Source organism: Ochotona curzoniae, unplaced genomic scaffold (assembly GCF_017591425.1).
Source record: "Ochotona curzoniae isolate NIBS_2020 unplaced genomic scaffold, NIBS_Ocur_1.0 scaffold_461, whole genome shotgun sequence".
NCBI classification, from domain to species: domain Eukaryota; kingdom Metazoa; phylum Chordata; class Mammalia; order Lagomorpha; family Ochotonidae; genus Ochotona; species Ochotona curzoniae.
Window position 1 is genome coordinate 916,839 of NW_024467120.1, and position 24,048 is coordinate 940,886.

Genomic DNA, 24,048 nt, shown 5'->3' on the forward strand with positions numbered 1-24,048 from the left:
CAGGTTATCACCTCCTTTGTGCAGGCAACCCCAATTTCCTGTGCCAGAAATAACTGCCCCTTCCTCTCTACTCATTGCTATCATATATTGCTTGTGTCATGCATGTTATACTTTCTAGTATTATTAGCTGATCATCGGATTCCTCGAAGCCTAGTCCATGAGCCACTGGCATCAGCATTCCCTGGAGCTGACTAGCAATGCAGAATCAGAGGCAAGCAGTCGGCACAGCAATTAAAGACACCACTTAGCACTCCTGCAACTAATACTGCAGAGTCTGAGCTCAAGCCTCGGCTTTGTTTAAGGGTCCAGCTTCTTAGTTATGCACAGCCTGGAAGGCAGGAGACGATGGCTCAAGTGGTCGGGTCCCTGCCACCTATGTGGGAGACCTGAATGAAGTTTCAGGCTTCTGGCATCAGCTTGACCCAAGCCTGGCTGCTGTGGGTATCTGGGGAATAAACCAGAGGGTGAAAGATGTACCTCTCTCCTCCTCCACGTTTCTTCCTTTTTCTCAAATACAAATTTAAAAAGAAATGCAGAATCTGAGGACGCAGGAAATCAGAGCGTGAGTCACCCAGGGGATCTGCAGGCACATGAGAGCATGAGACGCACTGTTAGAAGCAGGTGAGCAGGAGGTCGCTAACTTTATGGAGTACCAGCACATGCCCACGCCTAGTTCCTCACCAAGCAATGCTAATGTAACAGAGGGTCAGCCTCGCACTGGGAAGGATGAGACCTTGCAGCTGTTCCCGACGTGCAGCCAAGCTGAGAGCCATCGTCAACAAACCCCTCGTTTCATAAAGGCATCAGCATGGCTCGGGGGATACGTAAGGGCCTCCCACCTCCATTCACATGCTTTAAAAAAATCACCTGTTTGAAAGTCACGGTGACAGGAAGAGAACAATATTCTACCTGTTGACTCACTCCCCAAATAGCCATAATGGCTGGGACAGGACCAGGTTTAAGACAGGAGCCTGGAGCTCCACCCTCCTGGGTGGACTTCTCCCACATGGGTATAGGGACCTAAACACTTGGGTCATCTGCTGTTTTCCCATGTGCATTCGCAGAGAGCCGGATCCTAAGTGGAGCTGCAGAGCTCAAACTGGCACCCACATGGTACTATCTAAGCCAGCAGTTTAACACTCTGTGTGACAGTACCAGCACCCTTAAAACCACATGCCCTATAAGATAATCAATAGCAAAACCTGGGTTGTCCAACTCCCAGTTGGTAAGGGCCATAGCCATCACATCAAGTGTTTCCTCTGTAAAAACTAACGGGATTGTCTATCAACAAAAATAATGACTCAGGATGGCCCCTCAGCCTAATAGTTAAGATACTGTTAAGAAGCCCATGTGCAGGGGCTCAGCAGCGTGGCCTAGCGGCTAAAGTCCTCACCTTCAATGCACCAGGATCCCATATGGGTGCTGGTTCTAATCCCAGCAGCTCCACTTCCCATCCAGCTCCCTGCTTGTGGCCTGGGAATGCTGTCGAGGATGGCCTAACACCTTGGGACCCTGCACCCATTAGGGAGACTCAGAAGAAGTTCCTGGATCTTGGCTTCATATCAGTGCAGCATTGACCATTACAGTCACTTGGGAAGCGAATCATCGGACGAAAGATCTTCCTCTCTGTCTCTCCTCCTCTCTGTGTATCTATCTGACTTTGCAATAAAAATAAAATAAATCTTAAAACAACGAAGAAGCCCATGTGTGTCAAAGTACCTGGGTTTGACACCTGACTCTAGCTCCAGCTTCCTGCTCATTTAGACCATGGAAAGCAGTGGTGACAGCCCAAGTAATTAGGTCGTTGCCACCCATGTCAGGGACCTGGATTGAGTCCCTGGCTCCTGACTTCCTCACTTTCCACCTCTTTCTCCTGCCACTAAAATAAAGAATTCCACAGTTTGGATTTGGTCTTAGGAACCCTCCTCATTTTTGATGGCTGTCAGACCCTGAAAGGATGTGGAAAACTCCATAACAGTAAAAATATGTGCCACCTTGTCCAAAATGACCCAAAACCATGCCACACGGATAGAGATCATCTCCTTTGCCCTCTATGGACTCCAAGGCTCATCAGCTGGGTCATTTCTTTGCAAGTTCAAGAGGATGAACTCATATTCTCTCCATGCTGCCACACAGCCTGGATCTTTATCCCAGTTAGGAAAAGACTGGAAGAAAAGATGAGAAGAGCAGCAGATTTCTTCTTCTCTCCAGATCCTCGGTCTTGGTCCTTTCTCTACTCTGGCTCAGTGAAACCTACTAGTTCCTGTATCACAGCCACAGTCAGCAGTAGCATCTTCCTGCCCACAGAAAAGACTAATGCCACATCTGCCGCCTTTTAGCAGGGTGACTGTACTCTGTAGGGGAGACCCCAGCCTCAGCAGGTAGTCACAGGGAAACAGACGCAGCTGACACCACTCAAGTGAGACAGGGTAGCATTCTCCACTGCCTCCCTCCCAAGGGTATCCTAAACACGGTCCATAACACAACTTTGAATGTGGAGCTGCATGTAACTTACGTCCCCTGGGGCAGCCATCAAGAGATCAATATTTTTCTGTGGGCAAAATGGCATCTTCATGCCACAAGGCACCTGCAGAAGAGGCTGACCCTGAATGTCCACTGTGCTGGTGAATGTATGACCAGAGATTATGCTCACTTCAACAGCACACTCAGTGGTCAGGAGGAGTAGTTTACCCACACAGATGTGTTCTCCGCAGTGTCATGAAAGCAAAAATGTGCACATGCTCACACAAGTACACACAGGCACATGGGAATATCAAAGGGGGAGCAGAAAATGAAACAAAGAACTCATCTTAACGCCAAACAAAAATCCAAAGTCCATGCATAGCTTTCCAGTAGTACTTATCATGAACTTTTCAAAAGACCCTTTGTATGCATACACACACACATTACTGGCAAGCAGCCCTCTTACTAAGCCCCACTTGCCATGCTATCTGGCATTGGAATGCATCCCTTGCCTGGCAGATAAAAGAAAGCTTCCTGTGTAAAGCAGAGTTGAGCATGTTTGTATAAATGATAAAAAAAAAAAAAAAAAAGGCAGCAACAGCCAAGTTCATCAACCCCTGTGACAGCACTTAGAAATATTTCCCAAACCAAATAATTTGGCCCTGTCAGTGCCAAGCTTTTAGAGTTATGGCAACAGACATAGAAAGTGGGGAAATCGAAAAGATTGTTAAAAGCCAATGCTGATGCCTGTATTTAACAGCTAAGGCAAGTCTGTGGAGGCAAGGTCACTTGTCCAAGGTCATGCAGGTAATTAGCTGTGGTGCTGGGACAAGGACTATCTGGCCAGACCCCCAGCCTGTGCTTCCTGGGCTACATAGCACCTTACACAGGCCCCAGAAGGAGCTTTGAGCAGATGGCAATTCATTTTCTTAGAACAAGGTCTTTAAAATGCTAAACATTTACACCTGCATGGGCTTGAGTGAAAGGAAATTTTTCCGCAAAGAAAAAGGGAAGTAAGATTTGGAAACACTACAATGAAATGAAATGTCTGGGCTGACGCCGACTGGAGCGTCTCATTCCAGCCTGGACAAGATTAGGAGGCCAAGGAAAATGATAGGACCATGTCAGCTGTTTCCAACAGGGTTTGGGTTTTGGCCACACATGCTTAGAAGTATGAATAAATTCCCTGGGCCCTACGTCATGGTGCAGCAAGGTAAGCTGCTGCCTGAGACACCAACATCCCACATGAGCTTCACTTTGAGCCCTCACTGTCCCACTTCTGGTCCAGCTGCCTGCTAATGCTCCTGGGAAAGTAGTAAAAGATGGCCCAAGTGCTTTAGTTCCTGCACCCCTGTGGCTTTGACCTGACCCAGCCCAAGTTATGGCCATTAGGGGAGTGAGCCAGGAAAATCAAGCTCACTTGCTCTCTCTCTCTCTCTCTCTCTCTCTCTGCATGTGTCTACCTGCCTTTTAGGTAAATAAAAATTAAAACCTTAAAAAAGAATAAGCAAATAGGGCTGGCACAGTAGCCTCTCCTTCTTTGCTGATATCCCATACGGGCACTGGTTCATGTCCTAGATGCTCCACTTCATCCAGCTTCCTCCTATGGTCAGGGAAAGCAATGGAAGATGACTCAAGTCCTTGGGCTCCTGCACCCATGTGGGAGACTAGGAAAAAGTTCCTGCTTTCTGGCTCCTGGCTTTGTATCAGCTCAGTACTGGCCACTGCAGCCATCTGTGCAGTAAACCGACAGATGGAAGACTTGTAACTCCCTACCAACTCTCCCTCTCCTTCCTTTAGCAACTAACTTTGCCTTTCAACTAAAAATTTAAAAATCAATCTTTTAAAAAGGGACTTTTCTTTAAAAATATAGACGAAAGCAATGCCCTCAGATCTTTCTTTAATTTCTTACACATTGCAGAAGACTGTCTTTTCCCTCTGGCCAATCACATACTTACACTTTGCTCCAAGAACACATTGTCTGGGAATAGCCAATCCAGATCCACAGGGTCACAGGTTTGCATGGTGAGGGCGAGAGGGACACTTAACCAAACCAGCTTCCCCAGGTCTCTTACCTTCTTTAGACAATTGACACAATAGCCTAGTGACTAAATCCTCACCTTGCATGTGCTGGGATCCCATAATGGTACCAATTCATATCTTGGCTGCTCTACTTCCCATCCAGCTCCCTGCTTGTGGCCTGAGAAAGCAGGCGAGGATGGCCCAAGGCCTTGGGACCCTGCACCCACATGAGAGCCCCAGAAGAAGCTCCTAACTCCTGTCTGGATCAGCTCAGTTCTGACCATTGCTGCCACTTGGGGAATGAACCAGCTGATGGAATATCTGTCTGTCTCTCCTTCTCTCTGTAAAACTGGCTTTCCAATAAAAATAAACCATTTTTAAAATCAACTTATCTCCCACATATGAACATATTTTTTAAAAATTAAAAATCCAGAGAAGAAAAAAAAATGTCTACAAATCCCACAGTGTTATAACAGAACACTAGTGCCTATCAGACATTCCTTTTCTGCGTGAGGGAATATGATGGGGAGACTAACCATATAACAGACTAATACATCTGTGTTCTCCCCTCTAATTACATAGTGAGAACATTTACCATTTGGCTACAGGCTCCCATCCTGTAATTCCCCATGATTATTCACTATTTGATCAACTGTCTGTACCATATTTCCCCAGGGATTCTACTCCTGTGGCTCATTTATGTTTGTTTCTGGAGTTTGCCTCATAATAGATAAGGCTTCCTGGATGCTGCCAGGCACAGAGGCATTTTCAACGATATTATTTTAGGTTCCTTCCTTAGGAAAGGCCCCCACAAGAAACAACTCCATGTCCCTTGCCAGAGCAACCCAGGCCCCAAGTGATTCAGCAATGCAGAGTCAGAGGTGCGCTCTGTAGAGAGCTGGGTTTGATCCTGATGCAACCATCAGTGACAACCTCGGAGAATACAAGCCACTCTCAACCTCCGGGACTCGGGTGCTGGCGCCAGGTCCCTCCACGGCCTAATCTGGGTGTTCTGATCACCAAAGGCCAAGCAGCTTCCTGCCCGAGACACTTACCACCTCAGTAAGTTTCGCTTTTCTCCCCTGCCTTTGACATTGGCTGCTGTGCAATGATTCTGTGTGGATCAAGTCCACACCACATCTCCCCAAATCCAGGACAGCCGTGGAGTTCAACAGACCTGGCTTCTCAGCTGCAAGAGGTAAGACATCGTGGCATTGACAAGCCATGCAGGCTTGCACTTAGCGACCTCCTAGGCCTCAGCTCTGCAGAGACAGTTGCTTGTGGCACCTACGATCGCCCTCCAGGACAGAAAGGTGGCCAGTGGTCACATCCCTGATGAACCTGGCATGCAAAACCTTGTCTTAGCACACAACACACCAGAGCAAAAACAGATATACATCACATTACCTATCTCTGTTTTTTTTAAGATTTGTTAATTTTTATTGGAAAGTCAGATTTTCCAGAGGAGGAGAGACAGAAAGAGCTTCCATCTGCTCGTTCACTCCCCACGTTGACCACAACAGCCAGAGCTGAGCTTATCTAAAAACAGGAGTCAGGAGCTTCTTCCAGGTCTCCCACGTGGGTGCAGGGTCCCAAGGCTTTGGGCCATCCTCGCCTGCTTTCTCACGCCACAAGCAATGAGCTGGATGGAGGCAGAACAGCCAAGATATGAACTGGTACCATTAAGGGATCCCAGTACACGCAAGGTGAGGATTTAGCCACCAGGCTACTGCACCAGGCCCCATATTACCTCTGTACCTGATTCACATAGAAGCTTGGCATTCAGCTTGACTTTTTAAAAAAATGAGTCATGGGGCTGGCAGTAGCACATCACATTAAACTGGCATCGTATATAAGCACCTGTATAATTCCTGGCTGATCTGTTTTTGATCCAGTTCCTGTAATGCACCTGGGAAAGCTGCAGAAGATGGCCCAAGGGCTTTGGACCCTGCCACCCACATGGAAGACCCGGATGGAGTTTCAGGCTCCTGGCTTCCATCCGGCCCAGACCTGGATATTGTCAACCATTTGGGGAATGAATCACCAGATGGAGAATCTCTCTCTGCCTCTCTCTGGCTTTCATTCTGTCTTTCAAATAAACAACAACAAAATAATGTTGAGTCATAATCCACAGAGAAGAAAAGGCAGTAACATTATCTCAATTGTTCAACAGAGACTTCTAAAAGCACATGGAAACATGGAATGAAAAGGTAGCTTTATCTGGATAGAAATGTCTTGAAATCCACCATAATTTCTTTGTAGTCTGTTTTCCACGAGCTTGTAAAGAGCCTGCATCCGTGCACCTGTTGTGTCCCCAGTCCGCTGCCCCCTTGGTGACAGAAGTGGATGGCACAAGCTCAGGCCCATCAGGTCCACCATCACTTCCACACGGCCTCTGCTCACAGAGGCCACTGATCTCACAGCACCTCGGGCTGCAAAACACACATGCTTTAAAGCCAGGCCACCCTCACACACATTCTGCCTCTGCTGCCTCTGAGCAGTGTGAATTTGATAAAATATCCAATTTCACAGGCCCCAAGATGTTACTACAAGGACATGCAATTATCGTCTTACTCTGGAGAAAGAAAAGCCTTTTAGGGCCTACCCGGAGTTGAGATGCTAAAATGTGAACCAAGCATGTATCTCAGACTCAGCGACACGTGACCTACAGCCTCTCTCATTTGTACAGCAGGAGGTACTGGACATTCACCCAAGGTTGGCTGGGAGAAGAAAACGAACAACAATTGGACTACGTCTGGCTCCGGACCTGGTATGCACCAAGGGCTCCTTAGAATATTCATTCCTCTTCTCTTTTCAAAAGCAATCTAAAGACAGGAGTTCTAGAGAAATGATACGATTCAACATGAACATTCTATCTTACTTCTCTGCCCTCTTCTTCACCCCCATGACCTAGACTATCACCTTACAGCTGATCCGTGAGTAGAGCTGTCCAATTAGTGTGGCAACTCCTACGTACCCAGGAGGGGAAATCTCCCTGGAGGATGTGCCAGAGCAGTGCAGAGCCCCAGGACCTCAACACAATGTAATCCTGCCCAGTGCAGGGCGCTAGGAAGAACAACCAGGCCGACGCTCAGGCTCAACCCTCCTCTCCTGCAACACCCCATGTACACCTGCAGGCTGTGAATGCCAGTGGCTGTGTTCAGCAAGGCTGAGCCCCTGGATCTCAGTGTCCCAACAAATGTGCAATTGAGGTGACTGTGGGCCTCGCAGTGAAGCCTGGCTGCCTCTGTGTCCCGATTGAGAAAGGCATTGCATTTTAAGTAAAACAGGCTGCAACCCCCAGCACCCTACCTAGTTCCCCAGGACTCACCCAGAGCAACCTCTGGGGTGCCAACACATGTCCCACCTGGGTGATGCTGGAGGCAACAGGAAATTCAAACACACAGAGCCACTGACGCTATTCCCTGTGCTCTATTGGGGATGTAAAGGGGAAGGAGGGAGAACAGGAGACAGAAGCTCATTTGTCTAGTGCCTGTTTTTGAATATTCATGTCCATGTGGAAAATGAACAGCAGTTCTCAGGGACACATTTCACCCATACTCCATCTCCTGTCATCTCTCTGCCCTTTAGTGCAGTCAAGAGGCAGGCAAAGGCACCCTGGGCTCATGGGCACCCACACCTGGCAGGTGCACGCTCTCCTCTCCCTGCAGGCCCCAGCTCCCTAAGGAGCACTTACACAGATGGCTATTGCTCTCACAATGTTGATGGGATGCCAGGAAAGAAAAGCAGCAATGATAATTAGCAAAAATAGCACTTATGGATGAGTTGAATCTCCTGCTTTAATATTTATTTAGCCTTTCCATTCAGACAAATAGAAGAGGAGGAAGAAGGGTACAAGCAGAACCCTCATTTCCCTGGGGTCCCAGTCATGCCAGCTCCAAAGGTCAAAGCAACCCAAGGCTGAATTCACACCTCTCTTGGAGACCTCAGCCTAGGTCCTCAGTGTCCCCACATGGGCTCCTGCAGGATTGTGGGGTCTGCGTCCAGGCCTCCCAGCCATCCTTGCAGACTCTGTATTTCTGTGCTTCTGTTACTCCCTGGACCACAGGGTTGGCTGAGAGGCGCCAGGAAGATGTGCCCTGGGGAAAGGGCACAATATCCCTGGCAGAACATCACTGGTGTAATTGCTTGTTCCCAACATCTCATAGAGAACTGCGATCAGACCAACAGCCCCAGATGAGCATCATGGGACCCGGGTTGAGCCTGGCCAGGGAGCCAGTGCAAGTTGATTCATGAAACTGTTCCACTTCCAGTTCCCTGCTACTGCACCTGGCAAAGCAAAAAAGTGGTGCCCTGAATTCCTTGGACCCCTGCCACTCATGAGGGAGACCTACATGGAATTCCTGGCTCCTGGTTTCAGTCGGGCCAGCTAGGCTCAGCTAGGGGGGTATTTAGAGAGAGAGCCGGCAGATGGAAGATTCCTTTGTCTCTCCTTCTTTCTGTCACTGTGTCTTTCACATGAATAAAGTAAACCTTAGGAAAAAAAAAAAAGGGGGAACTTCACTACCAAGAAGGCTGTGCTCAAACCTTGCTAAATGTCTAATGATTTGTTTTGAGACACCTAAAACCCAACATGCAGACTCTACAATCGTATTCCAAGGAGAAAAAAAAAAAAAATCAAACAGACCCAGAGGTTTGGGTTTCTCAAAACTCCATGGTTCAGTCAAGAAGTGACTGCTGGCTCACTGCTGACTGCCCAGCCTTCAAATCAGTGCTGACAGAACTCCCTGAGAGAGGGACACACCTGAAGCTGCCCAGTCCCACACCGAGGGCACAGCTAGCCTCGTATGATCTCTGAATACTAGAAATGCAGTTAGGGAGAGGACTTGAGCTGCTGTTCACTTTATTTGGTAACTTAAAAGACCCTAAGTAACCAAGGGCTATTAGATTGCACAGCACCACCCCATATGGTACCTGGTGCATAACGGTTTTCATTATATGTTCAAGCAAACAATGGGTGGACAGCAGCTCTGATTAGCTCCTGTGGGTTATTCTAGCCCTTCTCCAAGCTATCCCCACTCCCACACCCAAGCCCCAGCCAGTGCCAAAGACATCTGTCACCCCAAGATCTGAGTGGCACTTATTCTCAGAGAGAAATAGCTGCACCATTTTGGACATCAATAAAGCAGAGAGCTGCTCCAGAAAGGGTTACCTTTGAAGGGTTTCTTTCTGTGCCTTCCTTGCCCTTTATTCTAATCCCATCAATTTCTCTCACAAAACTTTGATTAAGGGCCAGATCACCCCAGCTCTGAATGCCCTCACCTTCCTTGGCTGTTGGACAGCATCCATTATCTGCAGGGCCTCTTCCTCAGGGACCACTTGCCTCACACATATCAACTCCAACCTCAAACTCAAGTTCTTTACTCAAGCTTGCCAGTACAATGGAAGCAATAATTCAGCTTCCACTAGACTTAGCTCTTCCAACCCCACCCTGCTGCAAGTATCTCATTCGCACACATAGCATACCATCTATCTATCTATTTGAAAGACAAACAGGACCTGGCATGATGGCCCAATTGGCTAATCCTCCCCTTGCAAGTGCTGGGATCCCATATGAGTATAAGTTTATGTCTTGGCTGCTCCACTTCCTTCCAGCTCCCTGCTTGTAGCCTGGGAAAGCAGCAGAAGATAGCCCAAAACCTTGGGACCCCACGCTGGTGTGGGGACCCAGATCAGCTCAGCTCTGGCAGTTGTGGCCATTTGGGGAGTGAACAAGCAGATGAAATATCTTTCTGTCTTACCTTCTCTCTGTAAATCTGATCTGACTTTCCAATAAAAATAAATCCCCCCACAAAAAAAAGAGAGAGAGGAAAGAGAAAAGGAAGGAAGGAAGGAAGGAAGGAAGGAAGGAAGGAAGGAAGGAAGGAAGGAAGGAAGGAAGGAAGGAAGGAAAGAAGGAAAGAAGGAAAGAAGGAAAGAAGAGACCTGGAGAAAGTTCTTGGCTTCTGGCTTTGGTCTGGCCCAACTCTTCCTATTGGTTGTTTTTTTTGTTTGTTTTGTTTTTTGTGCTTTATTGCAAAGTCAGATATACAGAGAGGAGGAAAGACAGAGAGGAAGATCTTCCGTCCGATGATTCACTCCCCAAGTGACCACAGCAGCTGGTGCTGTACCAATCTGAAGCCAGGAGCCAGGAACTTCCTCTGGGTTTCTCATGCGGGTACAGGGTCCCAAAGCTTTGGGCCATCCTGAACTGGTTTCCCAAGCCACAAGTGCGGAGCTGCATGGGAAGCAGGACCACCAGGATTAGAACCGGTGCCCATATGGGATCCCGGCTTAAGGTGAGGACTTTAACCACTATGCTATCACGCCAGGACCCCAATTCTTCCTATTGTGACCACTGAGGAATGAACCAGTGAATGAAAGCTCGCTCGCGCTCTCTCTCTCTGTAACTCTTTCAAATAAATAAATCTTACACACAGACACACAATTCTAAAACTGCAAACCAGGCCCAGTGCAGTGGTCTAGTGGCTAAAGTCCTAGCCTTGCATGCACTGGAATCCTATATGATTGCCGGTACATGTCCCGGCTGCTCCATTTCACATCCACCTCCCTGTTTGTGCCCTGGGAAAGTAGTGCAAAATGGTCCAAAGCCTTGGGACCCTGAGCCCATGTGGGAGACCCAGAAGAAGCTCCTGGCACCTGGCTTCAGATCGGCTCAGCACTGGCTGTTGTGGCCACTTGGCGAATGAACCAGCGTGTGGAAGATCTTTCTGTCTCGCCTTCTCTCTATAAAATCTGACTTTCCAATAAAAATAATAAATCTTTAAAGCTGCAAACCAATTTTATTTGATGGATTTTATGCTGATTAAAACACATGAATGTCCTGAAGGCTACTACAACTAGAAATTGGAAACCTAAAAAAAAACCACATTATCTTAAAGTTATGTTTTTGCACTTAAAAATATTGTAGAATGGGCCCGGCGCAGTGGCGCAAGTGGTTAAAGGTCCTCGCCTCACACGCCCGGGATCCCACATGGGCGCCGGTTCTAATCCCGGCAGCCCCGCTTCCCTTCCAGCTCCCTGCCTGTGGCCTGGGAAAGCAGTCGAGGACAGCCCAAAGCTTTGGGACCCTGCACCCGCGTGGGAGACCCGGAAGAGGCTCCTGGCTTCGGACCGGCATAGTATCGGCCCGTTGCGCTCACTTGGGGAGTGAATCATCGGACGGAAGATCTTCCTCTCTGTCTCTCCTCTCTGTATATCCGCCTTTCCAATGAAAAAATAATAAAAATAAATCTTTAAAAAAAAAAAAAATATTGTAGAATAACAATTTCCAGGGGTCGCATAAAGCCCTAAGGCACCCTAGGTTTGCCCAAACCTTCCAGACTAGCTTCCTGCAAGAAGGAGAAGTTAACTAGAAGGGTACAGGATAAACTATCAATATGGCTCCCAGCAGTAAGTTGGGACAACCTTCTTTCCAACATTACCCTTAACTTTGAGCCTGAAGCACAACAAATTTTCACCCTTAAGGTTTTCCTGCATCAGGAACAAATGTTTACTGCAATCCTGGGGCCACCCCTCTGGCAAGGCTCACTGGAGTCCTCCCTCCGCCAAGTTGTTCCATTTTCACACTTGGGGACACAACCTCCACAAATCCTGTCACTCAGCTGCTGGGCCAGGAGACCTTGACCTTGCAAACCCTGTGCCTATCAGGATTCCCCAGAGACACAGAACCAACAGGACATGCAGTTTTTTTGTCTTTTGTTTTTTTTTTTTTAATTGAAAAGTCAGATGTACAGAGGAGAAACAGAGAGGAAGATCCTCCATCTGATGATTCACTCCTTAGTGACCACAACACCCAGAGCTGAGCCAATCCCATGCCAGACGCCAGAAGCTTCTTCTGGATCTCCCACGCAGGTGCAGGGTAGGGTCCCAAGGCTTTGGGCCTTCCTCAACTACTTTCCCAGGCCACAAATAGGAAGCAGGATGGGAAGCAGGGATGCCAGGATTAGAAACCGGTACCCATATGGGATCCCCGAGGACACACGGTTCTAAACATAGGAACACTCACTGACTTGGGGTGGGGCTGGTGGCTGACTTGGAAACCCCACTGGATGCAGCAACATGGCTCACACAGCATAAGGGTGATTCCGCTTATGACTACTGCTGCTGCCATCCATGCTGACCCTCACCATGCTGCCGAGGACGAAATCCAAGTTCAACATTCCTAATGCTAAATGTGTAAGGCTTCTCCAGCATCATAAGCCGCACCACTGAATGTCAAGGTTGTCTCTGAAGACAGAGCTGAGGCATTTGGTTCACAAAATGGTGGGTTGAGAAGACCAACATCTACAGGGAGGGCCGGTCAGACAGAGTTCTGAAACAGCCCGCAGGGGAGCAACAGGCAGGAAGGCACTGTGGAGGCAGACACCCTTCTCCAGGGCCTGAGGCCTGACTCCATCAAGGGCCCCAGCTACACGCAGCTCCCTGACCTGCCACTCACACCATCTCGTGGGTCCTGGCAAAGCTCCGCAGACCAACCACCAGTGCCCACAAACCGCAAGCCGTGGCTCCACTCCTCCATTTTCCCATTGCACGAGGAAGTCTCCTTTATTAGCAATTTCACAAGGTTTCAGTTACTGTAGTATACCCCACCCAAAAAATACCACATGGAAAATTCCAGAAATAAGCAATTGAGTTGTGGGTAAGTCACGAATGTGTCCTACACCATTCACCTCACTTCCTTCATCTCATCATTCACAAGAAAAGGACTACAATAATGTGTTTCCAGAGAAACACCATAACCACATAATCTTACTACACTATGTTAAAACTACTCTAGCCCATAATTACTTATTGCTGCTAATTTCCTATAAAGCCAATGTTAGCATACTTGTGGATGTATACCAAAATATAAGGCAGTGAGGGCTCAGCACTGTCTGTGGTTTCACACATCCCCCAAGAATCATGAAACAAACCCCTCACAGTTAAGGGGAGGCACTTAAAACTATATGCACCTTGGGCCCGGCACTGTGGCCTAGTGGCTTAAGTCCTCAGCTTGAACAAACAGGATCCCATATGAGCACCGGTTCTAATCTCAGCAGCCCCACTTCCCATCTAGCTCCCTGCTTGTGGTCTGGGAAAGCAGTAGAGAACAGCCCAAAAGCCTTGGACCCCAGCATGCACATGGGAGACCTGGAGGAGGTTCCTGGCTCCTAGCTTCGGATTGGTACAGTTCCAGCCGTTGCAGTCACTTGGGGAGTGAATCATCAGATGGAAGATCTTCCTCTCTGTCTTTCCTCCTCTCTGTATATCTAACTTTGCAATAAAAAAAAAACAATAAATCTTCTTAAAAGTAAGAAAAAAGTAATTATTCTCTGAATCCAGCAGGAGGGAATCATCTCCTAACATTATGCACAAAAAAAAAAAAATTACCTTCAAAAGCAAATAGACTAAAAAAAACCTGTCATGTAGGCAAAAGTCAAAACATTTGATAAAATCAACAGGAAGAAAAAAAAAAAGAAATTGTCTTGTGGCTTTTCACTTAAGGGAATGTATAGTAACTGTGTAATGCAGACTATCACATCCAGATGTGAGGATACAATGTATATCTCTACTTCCAGACAAAGATGGACTCCCAATGAGACTATTTACTCTATCTTGACAATAGGATGCTGGACCCTCTGTTATTGTCCATGCCCACACAATGGTGGACATATGACCGTGTCTGAACAACTGTACTATAGTAATGATATAGGAGAACTCAGTGAGGGGTTGGGAATTGGGGAGGGGATAAGGGAAATCCCGGGGCCTATGGTATTGTATCATAAATTGATAAATATAAAAGGAAGTAAAATTGAAACATCATCAACAACAACAAACCTAACATTTACCAAACTGATACATATACGTGTGTGGTGGGGGCAGCCATGGGCTAGATCGCTCCTTATATTCTTCCCATTTTAATCCCCACATGAGCCTTCTAAGGCAGTATCCTTGACTCCATTTTATGCATGTGAAAACTAAGACTCAGGAAAGATAAGTATCTCTTCCAAACTCACAGAACGGAAGAGAAAGGGAGGGGAGGAGTGGAGAGAGCATGGGAAGGGAAGGTAGAGGGAAGAGAGGAGAGTGGAGAGAAGAGGGGAGAGAGAGAAGACAGGAGGGGCACATGGACAGAGATCTCTCATCTGCTGACTCATTCCCCCAAATGACTGCCATAGCCAAGCTTGGCCAGGCCAAAACCAGCAGCCAGAATCAGTCCGAGCCTCAGACCTGGGCAGCATGCACATGAGCCATCATGTGCTGCTCTCTCAGGGTGAACATCTGCAGCAGTCTGGAACTCGAACCCACACTCCAGCAGAGCGCAGGGTTTTCACCACTGTGCCAAACACCTTCCCCTGGTTCCTGGTTTCCTGAAAGAATGGAGTCTCATGTAATGATGCTCTTTGCTGGGCCATGTTTATACTGAATCAACACACATAACTGATGCCCAAGTACTTCTTGGCGAAATCCTTAAACATGCCATTCACTTCCACTTTATGGTTGCTCTTCTCCCATTTCAGCTATCAAAACGTCCAGTTTCTTTCCATAGCATCTTCAACCCTAGTTTCCATCCCTGCAGGATGGTCCATGTGCAAAGCCAGATACCATCAGCAGCATAATTACTCAGCTGCGTCTAATCTTTGAATGAGACTGACTACGCTGGAATTGTCCTAGCAGAAAACGGAGTAACTTCTTTCATTTGTATAAATGTCCAAGGATGTCCTCAACTCCATACCAAATTGATAGACCAAAGTCATTTCAATCATTTTGCTTGGTCCTTGGGACCAGAAAGCCAAAGAGGAAAAAAAAACCTGCCAGTCACCTTTTCCACATAGCATTAGCACAGGAGCAATTCTAGGTGACACCCCAACGAAGTGGAAGTGCTGGGTTTGCTGGGATTTCAGGGCGAGTCTGTAGCCACATCTGCTTCTGCAGCAGAAAAAACCAGCAAAGTCCATCTCAGCCCACTCCTGCTCGCTCCCTCACCTCTGCTGCTGCTCTCTTCCACACAAACCGCCTGCCGACACCGCAAAGTGGGTCGTGGAAGGGCAGTTGGCTCCAGGTCCTCAGCTAACAATGCCAAACGAGTTGGGGCAAGTTTGTGGTGCAGCCTGACTCACCACTCCAAAGAAGCCTGGGTTTCCCATGGAGAGATCACCACCAGGAACACGCTACCATCTCACAAACCAGGACAGGGATGATGAAAACAGATGTTGCCATGCAGGGTACTGAGGACAATCTTCTCTTGACTCTAGTGTCCGACTTCCTCATTGTGGCACTGAATCTCAGGTGCCACCCAGACATCTCCGTTTGGAAAGGCAGCAGGCTACTACTCACAGGACAAAAATGTTGTGTGTTACTGGACACATCCTGTTTATAAGCTCTTGCCTTCCCCCACCGCAAATGCATCCAATCGCCATTCACCAAATATTTACAAAGGCATCTACTAGGTGACCAGGTGCCTGGCACTGTCTGGAGGAGATAAGGCTGCCTTGGTGAGCAGAGCCAGTGAGGGCCCCACCCTCAAAGAATTCACCTGTGTAGACAAATCAGAGAGAGGACCATAGCCAAACCAGTGAAAACCAGGAGCTTGGCAAATGCCATCAACAAGAGACTGAAGGTAACTGGGACTTCCTGGGAAGGTGGGTAATCTTTGGATTGGAAGGGAAAGGGCCAGACAGCACCCCACCCCTCCTGCCAATTTCACTTGAGCTGGGACTTGAGAACAAACAAGCTATTCCAAGAAATCACAGGGAACCTTGCAGGATGAAGGACAGGTGCATGCAAATGCCCGTTGTCAGGGAAGCAGCGAAAATGCCTGAAGAGCAGACCAGAGCCCCACGTGGCTGCCTGGTCACCAGTCCCAGGAGAGGGTACCACAGTCAAAGAGGGAAAGCAGAGTGACATGGCATGAGACACATAAGACACTGCAAGAAGCACATGAGGAAACAGAATTGATTTTTATAAAAATACCTGTTTTTAAATCTATACATAGATTTTGTTTTCCATGCACCTTTTTTTTCTTAAGATTTATTTTTATTAGAAAGGCAGATATACAGAGAAGAGGAGAGACAGAGAGGAAGATCATCTGTCCGATGTTTCACTCCCCAAATGACCACAACAGCCGGTGCTGTGCCAATCAGAAGCCAGGAGCCAGGAACTCTTCTGGGTCTCCCACGTGTGTGCAGGGTTCCAAGGCTTTGGGCCATCCTCACCTGCTTTCCCAGGCCACAAGCAGAGAGCTGGATGGGACGCAGAGCTTCCGGGATTAGAACCGGCGACCATATGGGATCCTGGCACGTGCAAGGCGAGGACTTTTACCACTACGCTATCGTACACACCTTTTTTTTTTTTTTTGCCCTTTCCCATCCATGCACTTTTTGAAGATTCTTCATCTGCATGGAATTCAAAAATTACCTGCATCAAAATAAACTTCTTACTCCACTTTTAGAAACTTTTTGAAGTACCACTGACTGGAGAAGAGACAGACAAATAGATATAGCTGGTGTCCACTGTTTAGAGAACAAACTGCATTATAAACAAGATGGGCTCACATGGCTTACTATGTTAGCCTTGGAAGGGTGAACAACTGGGAGGGGAGGCAAGTTGGAGATGGGGAAGGGGGGTTTCACTGACCTCAACAGCCGGCCGGCCCTGAGTCCCCAACTGCTTTGGACACGAAGGCGAGCAAAAACAACCTGGGTACTTTCAGGCACCCAGCAGTCAAGCAGCTTACAGAGCTACAACCACACAAGAAAACAGGCGAAATGCAACGTCATTGCAGATGTCAGTTAATGTGGCAACATCTTTGTTCAGGGAAATGAACACATACCCTTGAACCAGCTCTTGGTTCACTGCACAGGTCCCAGACGGCCTGGGCTGTGTGCAAAAACAGATGTTCACGACGAGTCAGTTCACCTGAGTACAAGAGCAAGCTTAGAAAGGAACTAGATGATGAGTCCCAGGGAATCAGTTAAATAAGTGTTGACTTATCCAACAAAATATTCACCAAAGATGGGAACAAGAATGTACCTACATATTGAGTTTCACACACATATTTTATGCATATCAAATATATTTCATTTGTGATATATACACATCTGTATATGTATATGTATATGTATATATAATGTCAGTTATAAGAGATAACACTATAATTGTAATATTTATAATTTTTCAAAGTAATATCATGACACAACAAAAGCCACAAACATTTCAGTGTGACTAACATGCCATTAGTGCTATTAAAAAAAGGTTTTAGAAATTCTCACACATGAGCTTAACCAGTTGCACCTCAAAACATCTTGAACAGCAGGTATAAAACCCTGGGATTGGTGCGTGACTCCAAACTGAAAACCAGAACCTTTTTATGGTGAACTTCTATAGCATTTCAAGTTTATACTAGCACAGTAGATTATGCCACCACTTGCAATGCCAGCATCTCAGGAGTGCCAGCCTGAGACCTGGCTGCTTTATTTTCCATCCAGCTCCCTGTAAATGTGCCTGGGAAAGCAAGGGAAAACAATTCAAGAGCTTGGGGCCTGCTGCCCAAAAGGGAGATCCCGACGCAGTTCCAGGCTCCTGATTTTGGCCTGATCCAGCCCTGACTATCACACAGATCCAAGATCAACAATCTCTCTCTCTCTCTCTCAGTCCTCCCTCCTCACCCTTCTCTCTCCCATTCTGCCTAATAAATAAAACTCTTTAAAAAAAAAAAAAAGAAAGGAATGAAGTAAAAAAGAAAGAGAAAGGAAGAAAGGAAATTACGAAGGAACAAAGGAAAGGAAAGAAAAGGAAAGCCCACAGCAATGGCTCAGTGGCTCAATCCTTGCCTTGCATGCACCGGGATCCCACATGAGCCAGTTCATGCCCCAGCTGCTCCACTTCCTATCCAGCTCCCTGCTTATGGCCTGGGAAAGCAGTAGAGTATGGCTTAAGGCCTTGGGATTCTACTCCCATGTGGGAGATCTGGAAGTAGTTCCTGGCTCCTGACTTTGGATCAGCTCAGCTCTGGCTTTTGTGGCCACTTGGGGAATAAACCAGAAGATAAAAGATCTTTTTGTCTCTTCTTCTCTCTGTAAATCAGACTTTCCAATAAAAATAAATAAATCTTTAAGAAAAAAAAAATGTACCCGGTGAATATAATACCTTGTTCATAATAATGTATTAAGACTACTTTGATTTCAGACACATACACTAAACACTTAAAAAGGTGCTAGAAATGATGAGGTTACCAAGTGCTGAGGACACAGATGAAAGGCCGGGCAGAGATCCCAGGAGGTGGTAATCCTAGGACTGAATCTCCAAGGAACAATCACCAGTGGTACCCACGGGGAGAGAAGTATTCCTGACAGAGGCATGGACACCCAGTGGGACCATTCAAGCAAACCCAAGGGACGCCTTTGCTGAAGCTCGCAGGGTCCGAGTGGCTGTCAGGACAGGCTCCCGACTGTTTAGGTTCTGCAGCCAGGACCTTTCCTGGAAGCACTGGGGAACCTCCGAGAGAGGGCAGCCCTGGAGTTTTCCAATGTCACTGGCAACAGTATGGTTGGCAGATGAGAGCATGGCCAGCCATGTACCTAATGCAGAAACTAGGTTAAGGACCTAAATCTCCCTAAGGGAAGCAAAACTATGGAAGCAGGAACAGAAACAGGAGATTCAGGAGGTAGCATCACAGCTAGGGAGAAGGAGGAACAAGGACAAACCCAACCGTCACACTCACTGCCATGCAGGAGCACGCTTGGGAGCGGAACTTAAAGTAAGGCGGCAGGCAGAACGGCAGGTCCCAGGCCACAGCTCCATGTCCTTGAACATCTCAATCCAGGTGTCTGAGTGTCAGTTACCTGTTCTGTAATCACATCAGTCATGAGAAGAAATGCTCTGAACAAAGCACACAGTAGGCACACAGTACCTGGCGCACAGTAGGGATTTCATCACAGGCAGCCCCGGATGGTGAGAAACTTAATGCAGTAGAAACAGCTCCACAGCAGACTCGTCCAGGCCACTAAGCAGAGCTTTCAAGCAAACTTGGAAATTCAGGGTTGGAAGTGGAGACAACCGATTGAAAATCTCACTCTTGGGCCCAGCGGCGTGGCCTAGCAGCTAAAGTCCTCACCTTGAACGCGCCAGGATCCCATATGGGTGCCGGTTCTAATCCCAGCAGCTCCACTTCCCATCCAGCTCCCTGCTTGTGGCCTGGGAAAGCAGTCCAGGACGGCCCAAAGCTTTGGGACCCTGCACCACCGTGGGAGACTTGGAAGAAGTCCTGGATCCTGGCTTCGGATCGGCATAGCATCAGCTGTTGTGCTCACTTGGGGAGTGAATCATTGGACGGAAGATCTTCCTCTCTGTCTCTCCTCCTCTCTGTATGACTTTCCAATAAAAATAAATAAATCTTTAAAAAAAAAAAAAAGAAAATCTCACTCTTGAAACTCCTTAGATCAGCCCCACCCCCGCAGAGGCCTGTGACCTGCACTGAGGGCCACCAATCCGGTGTCTTCACTCGGCAAGAAACTCAAAGCACAGGCCTTAGCTAAATGGACAATTCACCAGAGCTAGGCAAAATTGGCTCATCTCAGCTCCAGGCAAACACTTGCGTCTATAGATGCTCAACAGCCAGGCCCGCCTGAGAAGTGTTAGGGGTTTCCTGTGTTGCAAGTGCCACATGCACCAAGACAGACACCCCCTCACTGCATGCAAGCAGGTGCAAACAAGGAGAATCTCAACCAGGAATTTCCCAATAAAGATGAAGTTGAGAGTGAGACTTCAGTCCAGCCACGTCTCCATCCCCTGACCTTACATTTTCCGTAATTACCAATTACCTTTAAAAACCAGCAAGGACCAGTTGTTGGAAGAGGCAAACCCTATTCCTTAGTCAATTATGTTTCTCAAGTTTGGTTTTAAAAGGGCAACTCACATTAGTGTTGACAATAAAAAAAAAAAAATCACAGAATTTTAAGCATATATATAGCATATACTATATATATATACATAGAATATATATATTATGTTCTGGCCTAATATGTGTAAATATTCTGTTCATATATATATTATATATATAGTCTAATACTAAATTAGGACAGAATATAAATATAACAGAATATAAATATACATATTTGTGCGTATATATAGCACATATATATGTGTATATGAACAGAAATGGTGACTCCACATGATGCCTCACTGAAGCCAGAGACCTGAAATACATTAAGGATCAAAATGTGAGGAATGACCAGAAACAAAGTATCCTCGTACCCAAACTGGTACTCCACTCTGGGATTGCTGTGTGTGAGAGAGAGAGGCAGGTTGCCAGGGACCAAGGAAGCGACACTGCACCAAGGCCTTTCCCATACAACCCGTCCTGCACACCCTCTGTTACAGGAGTGTTAAAAGGGCCAGTTCTACACCAACTGCCCTAAGAGATTTACGCCATGCGATGTTTATAATCTACTTGATATGCACAGATCCCATGTAAACAAGAGTTTACATTGGCCAGCACATAAGTTACAACAAACAGAAAAGAAATACTGGCCAGAGTTCAGTGTCATTCTATTGAAGGCCAAAGAAACCAGGCTAGAGAGACCAAGCGCTTCGTAAAATGAGGGTCAAAGCCGACAGTCTCAGACAGGGGCAGCCTCCTTAGGAATCGAATTACACATCCACCCCACCTTCTGGTAAGCTTTGCCTCTTCACCCAAAGCAACAAAGGCTCCAGCTTTCAAAGGTAGGCTGTTCCGTTTTCGCAAGCGGAAGGCGTGTGCAATCTTCCTGGGGTTGCTTCAGACATGTGGGGACCTTGATGGGGATACTCTTGACGCTGAGCATGGTAGAGTGGCGGATTCTGGGCCTGGAAGCTGCTTACCCCAGGTGGGTGTGGGTGAACGGCCACTTGTCAACACCACACCTGTGAACAACACCTGGGGGGAATGGAGGGCCTCATGGCCGCCGCCCAAACGAAACGGCCCGCATTTGATCTTTCCCGGGACAAAGCATCCACGGTTTTAGAACTACAACGGCCATGCCTTAAAACATCTCGGATTCGTTCCAACAAGTCGGCGCGGAGAGCAATTCCTGGGAGGCAGCACGCACAAAGTAACCCCCCCCCCCCCCCCGGGTTAAATCCTAAAACAGTCTCTCCGAATCTATGACACCCGGCAGCGTTCTCCCAGATCATCTCATGCAACCACTCCCACCACCCCAGCCTCCAGCTTGGACAAAAATCCACCCACCCCACTGTCGACACCTCTAACCTCACACTGAACTCGCTCGCAGCGGAAGCGAATGACTCCAGGCAGAGCCCTAAAGCAGCAGCGGGGTACACCTCCGCCCCCCCCCAACCCGGGAAAACCGGGGACACGTGTGCGGCCCTTTATGCGGGCGTTTCTGGCGCGCGCGCTCGCTTCTCCCAGGCGCGCACGTACGCACACACTCGGGCACTCCACACGCAGCTGGGGACCATTTCCTCTCCCTTAGGAGAAACCCAGCCCGGATTTGGCATGTTAACCTCCTGGTTCCCATCCCCCACACTCGCTCACACGCCTCCTCCAGCCTCGGCTCCCGCACGCACGTGGAAGAAGTGCGCCCAAGGTGTGCCAGGAGGGCCGAGGGAAATGCAGAGGCAGAGACAGCCGGGGAGAAGGAGGAAGGAGCTCCAGGTGGGATCTACACTGTCAGCTCCCCTGAGGCAAGACAAATGCAAGTCCTCCCCTGGCTAGTGGGAGAAGCAACCGGGAATGAAGGGACAGAAAGCTGGTGGGAGGAAGGGAAGAAGTCGGGGTCACTCACCCAAGGTTTTGACGGCGATCTGCCGGGTGAGGGGCGGAGGTAGGTTGATGCACACCAGGTCGACATCCTGGTGCAGCAGCACCTCGTCGATGCGGCTGGTGTAGAAGGGGACACTCATCTCCTTAGCCAGCTCCTCCGCTTCTTCCTGCGTGCGGCCCCACAGCGCCTTCACCGCGAAGCCCTCGTCTTTAAGCAGCGGGATGATGACACGAGCCGTGAGGCTGGTTCCGAACACGCCCACCCCGGGAAGCATGGCTGTTCAGGTGCTGCGAGCTGTGCTTCTGCCAGAATCTCCAGCGGAACAAACGCGCGCACGCTCTTCCAGCTGGTCCGGCCACCGACTCCCGCAGCCGATCTCGCCGCGGCGCGGCAAGCCGTCGCGCATCGGGCAAGGCGCCCGGCTGTCCAGAGCGCACAAGCTGCAGGCGGAGTCGGCTCCCACCCGGTGCCTTAACACGAGGCCTGCTGCAGTATCCCGTCCTTCCCGGAGACAGTAGCAGCGAGGCTCCGAAGCCCCTCGGAGCTCTGGTTCAGGCGGCGCTCCCGCTGCTACACGGGCCGGCTCCATGAGTCCCACGGAGACCGCTCCATTGCCGGCTCATCCCAGCGCCGGTGCCACGGCAGCCGGGAACCGGCTGTCTCCCGCTTCGTTTCAGCAATCGGCGAGTCGCACACACGAGATTCTACAGCCTACCGGGAGCACGGACCCACTCGGCGCCAGGGTCCCCTTTCTGCGCCGCGCCGCTCGCGTTCGGTTCCCAGTGAAATGAAACAGCGGCCACCAGGAGGCCAGCTAAAGATGCGGCTCGCAGTGAGCCAGGCGCGGATCCCGAGCTACTGCGCGGCAGCGGCGGCGGCCACGACCCGGCGCCAGCCTCCTCATTCTGCTGCCATGTTCGCTTCGCAGCGCTGCTCGCGCGGCCTCGGCCCCAGGCCGGTTCGGTCTCCGGGTTCCCGCGGGGCGGAGGGCGGAGTTGGTGACTTGGACTGTCAGCGGCCCGGGTTCCTGCCCCGCCCCCGCCGCTGCGCCGCGCGCCGTTGGCCGGCGCGCATCGAGTCACCCGCCCCTACCCCACCCGCGCTGCCGGCGCGCGCTGCGCCCGGGGCCCGCGTGCCCAGCTCCGCTCCTCCCCGGCTCCGCCTCGCTCGCCTCCTGCCAGCCTCGCGTCTTCCCTTTCTTTGCTCTCACCGCCCAATGCGCCTCCTCGCGGCGCTCTAAGCCCCGCCCCGAACGAGCGAATCCATCCAACAAGGCAAGGCGCGCCCTCATAGGTTGGAGGGGAAGAAGGGGGCCGTCCCCTGAAAGACGGCAGCGGACGCCCTGGCCCCTGGGAGGCTCGGACCCGACGAGTTGTGAGCAGCGGCTAATTATGGCCTCCGCTGCGGGAGTGTTTCCTACGAGCCGGATACCACGCTAGGGAGGCTTTCCAGGCATCCGGCCTCTACATTCTCACACAGACCCCTAAGGTTGTTGGAACCCCCTTGGACCAATGACGTCAGTAAGCCCGGAGGAGGCGAGGGACTTGCTCAAAGTGATACCCACAAGCAACAGGGCCTGGGATTATCATCCACCTCCCAGGTTCACCATCTCATGTCACACTGGGGCCGCACACAACAGCCCCTGACACAGGCCCTGCAGACCGTGGTGCACCCAGCTGGCACAGCAAGCCCTCTATGTCCAAAACTTCATGGCTCATGCATGTCACAAAGAATGTGTGACCCTTACCAGATGCCACACACGGTTCTCTGCTTCCTCTTGGGTTCCCCTCACTGCACT

At 49.1% G+C, this 24,048-nt stretch overlaps 1 protein-coding gene across 2 annotated transcripts in view; it reads right to left on the reverse strand.

Moving 5' to 3' along the window:
- Window positions 1–23,291, reverse strand: part of GFOD1 (glucose-fructose oxidoreductase domain containing 1) — a 99,658-nt gene extending 76,367 nt beyond the window's left edge. For both annotated transcript variants that reach the window (XM_040967633.1, XM_040967634.1), the window contains exon 1: window positions 22,272–23,291. In XM_040967633.1, the coding sequence (XP_040823567.1) occupies window positions 22,272–22,524 (253 nt within the window). In that variant the 5' untranslated portion in view covers window positions 22,525–23,291. The remainder of the gene's footprint in view (window positions 1–22,271) is intronic.
- Window positions 23,292–24,048: the final 757 nt, after the last annotated feature.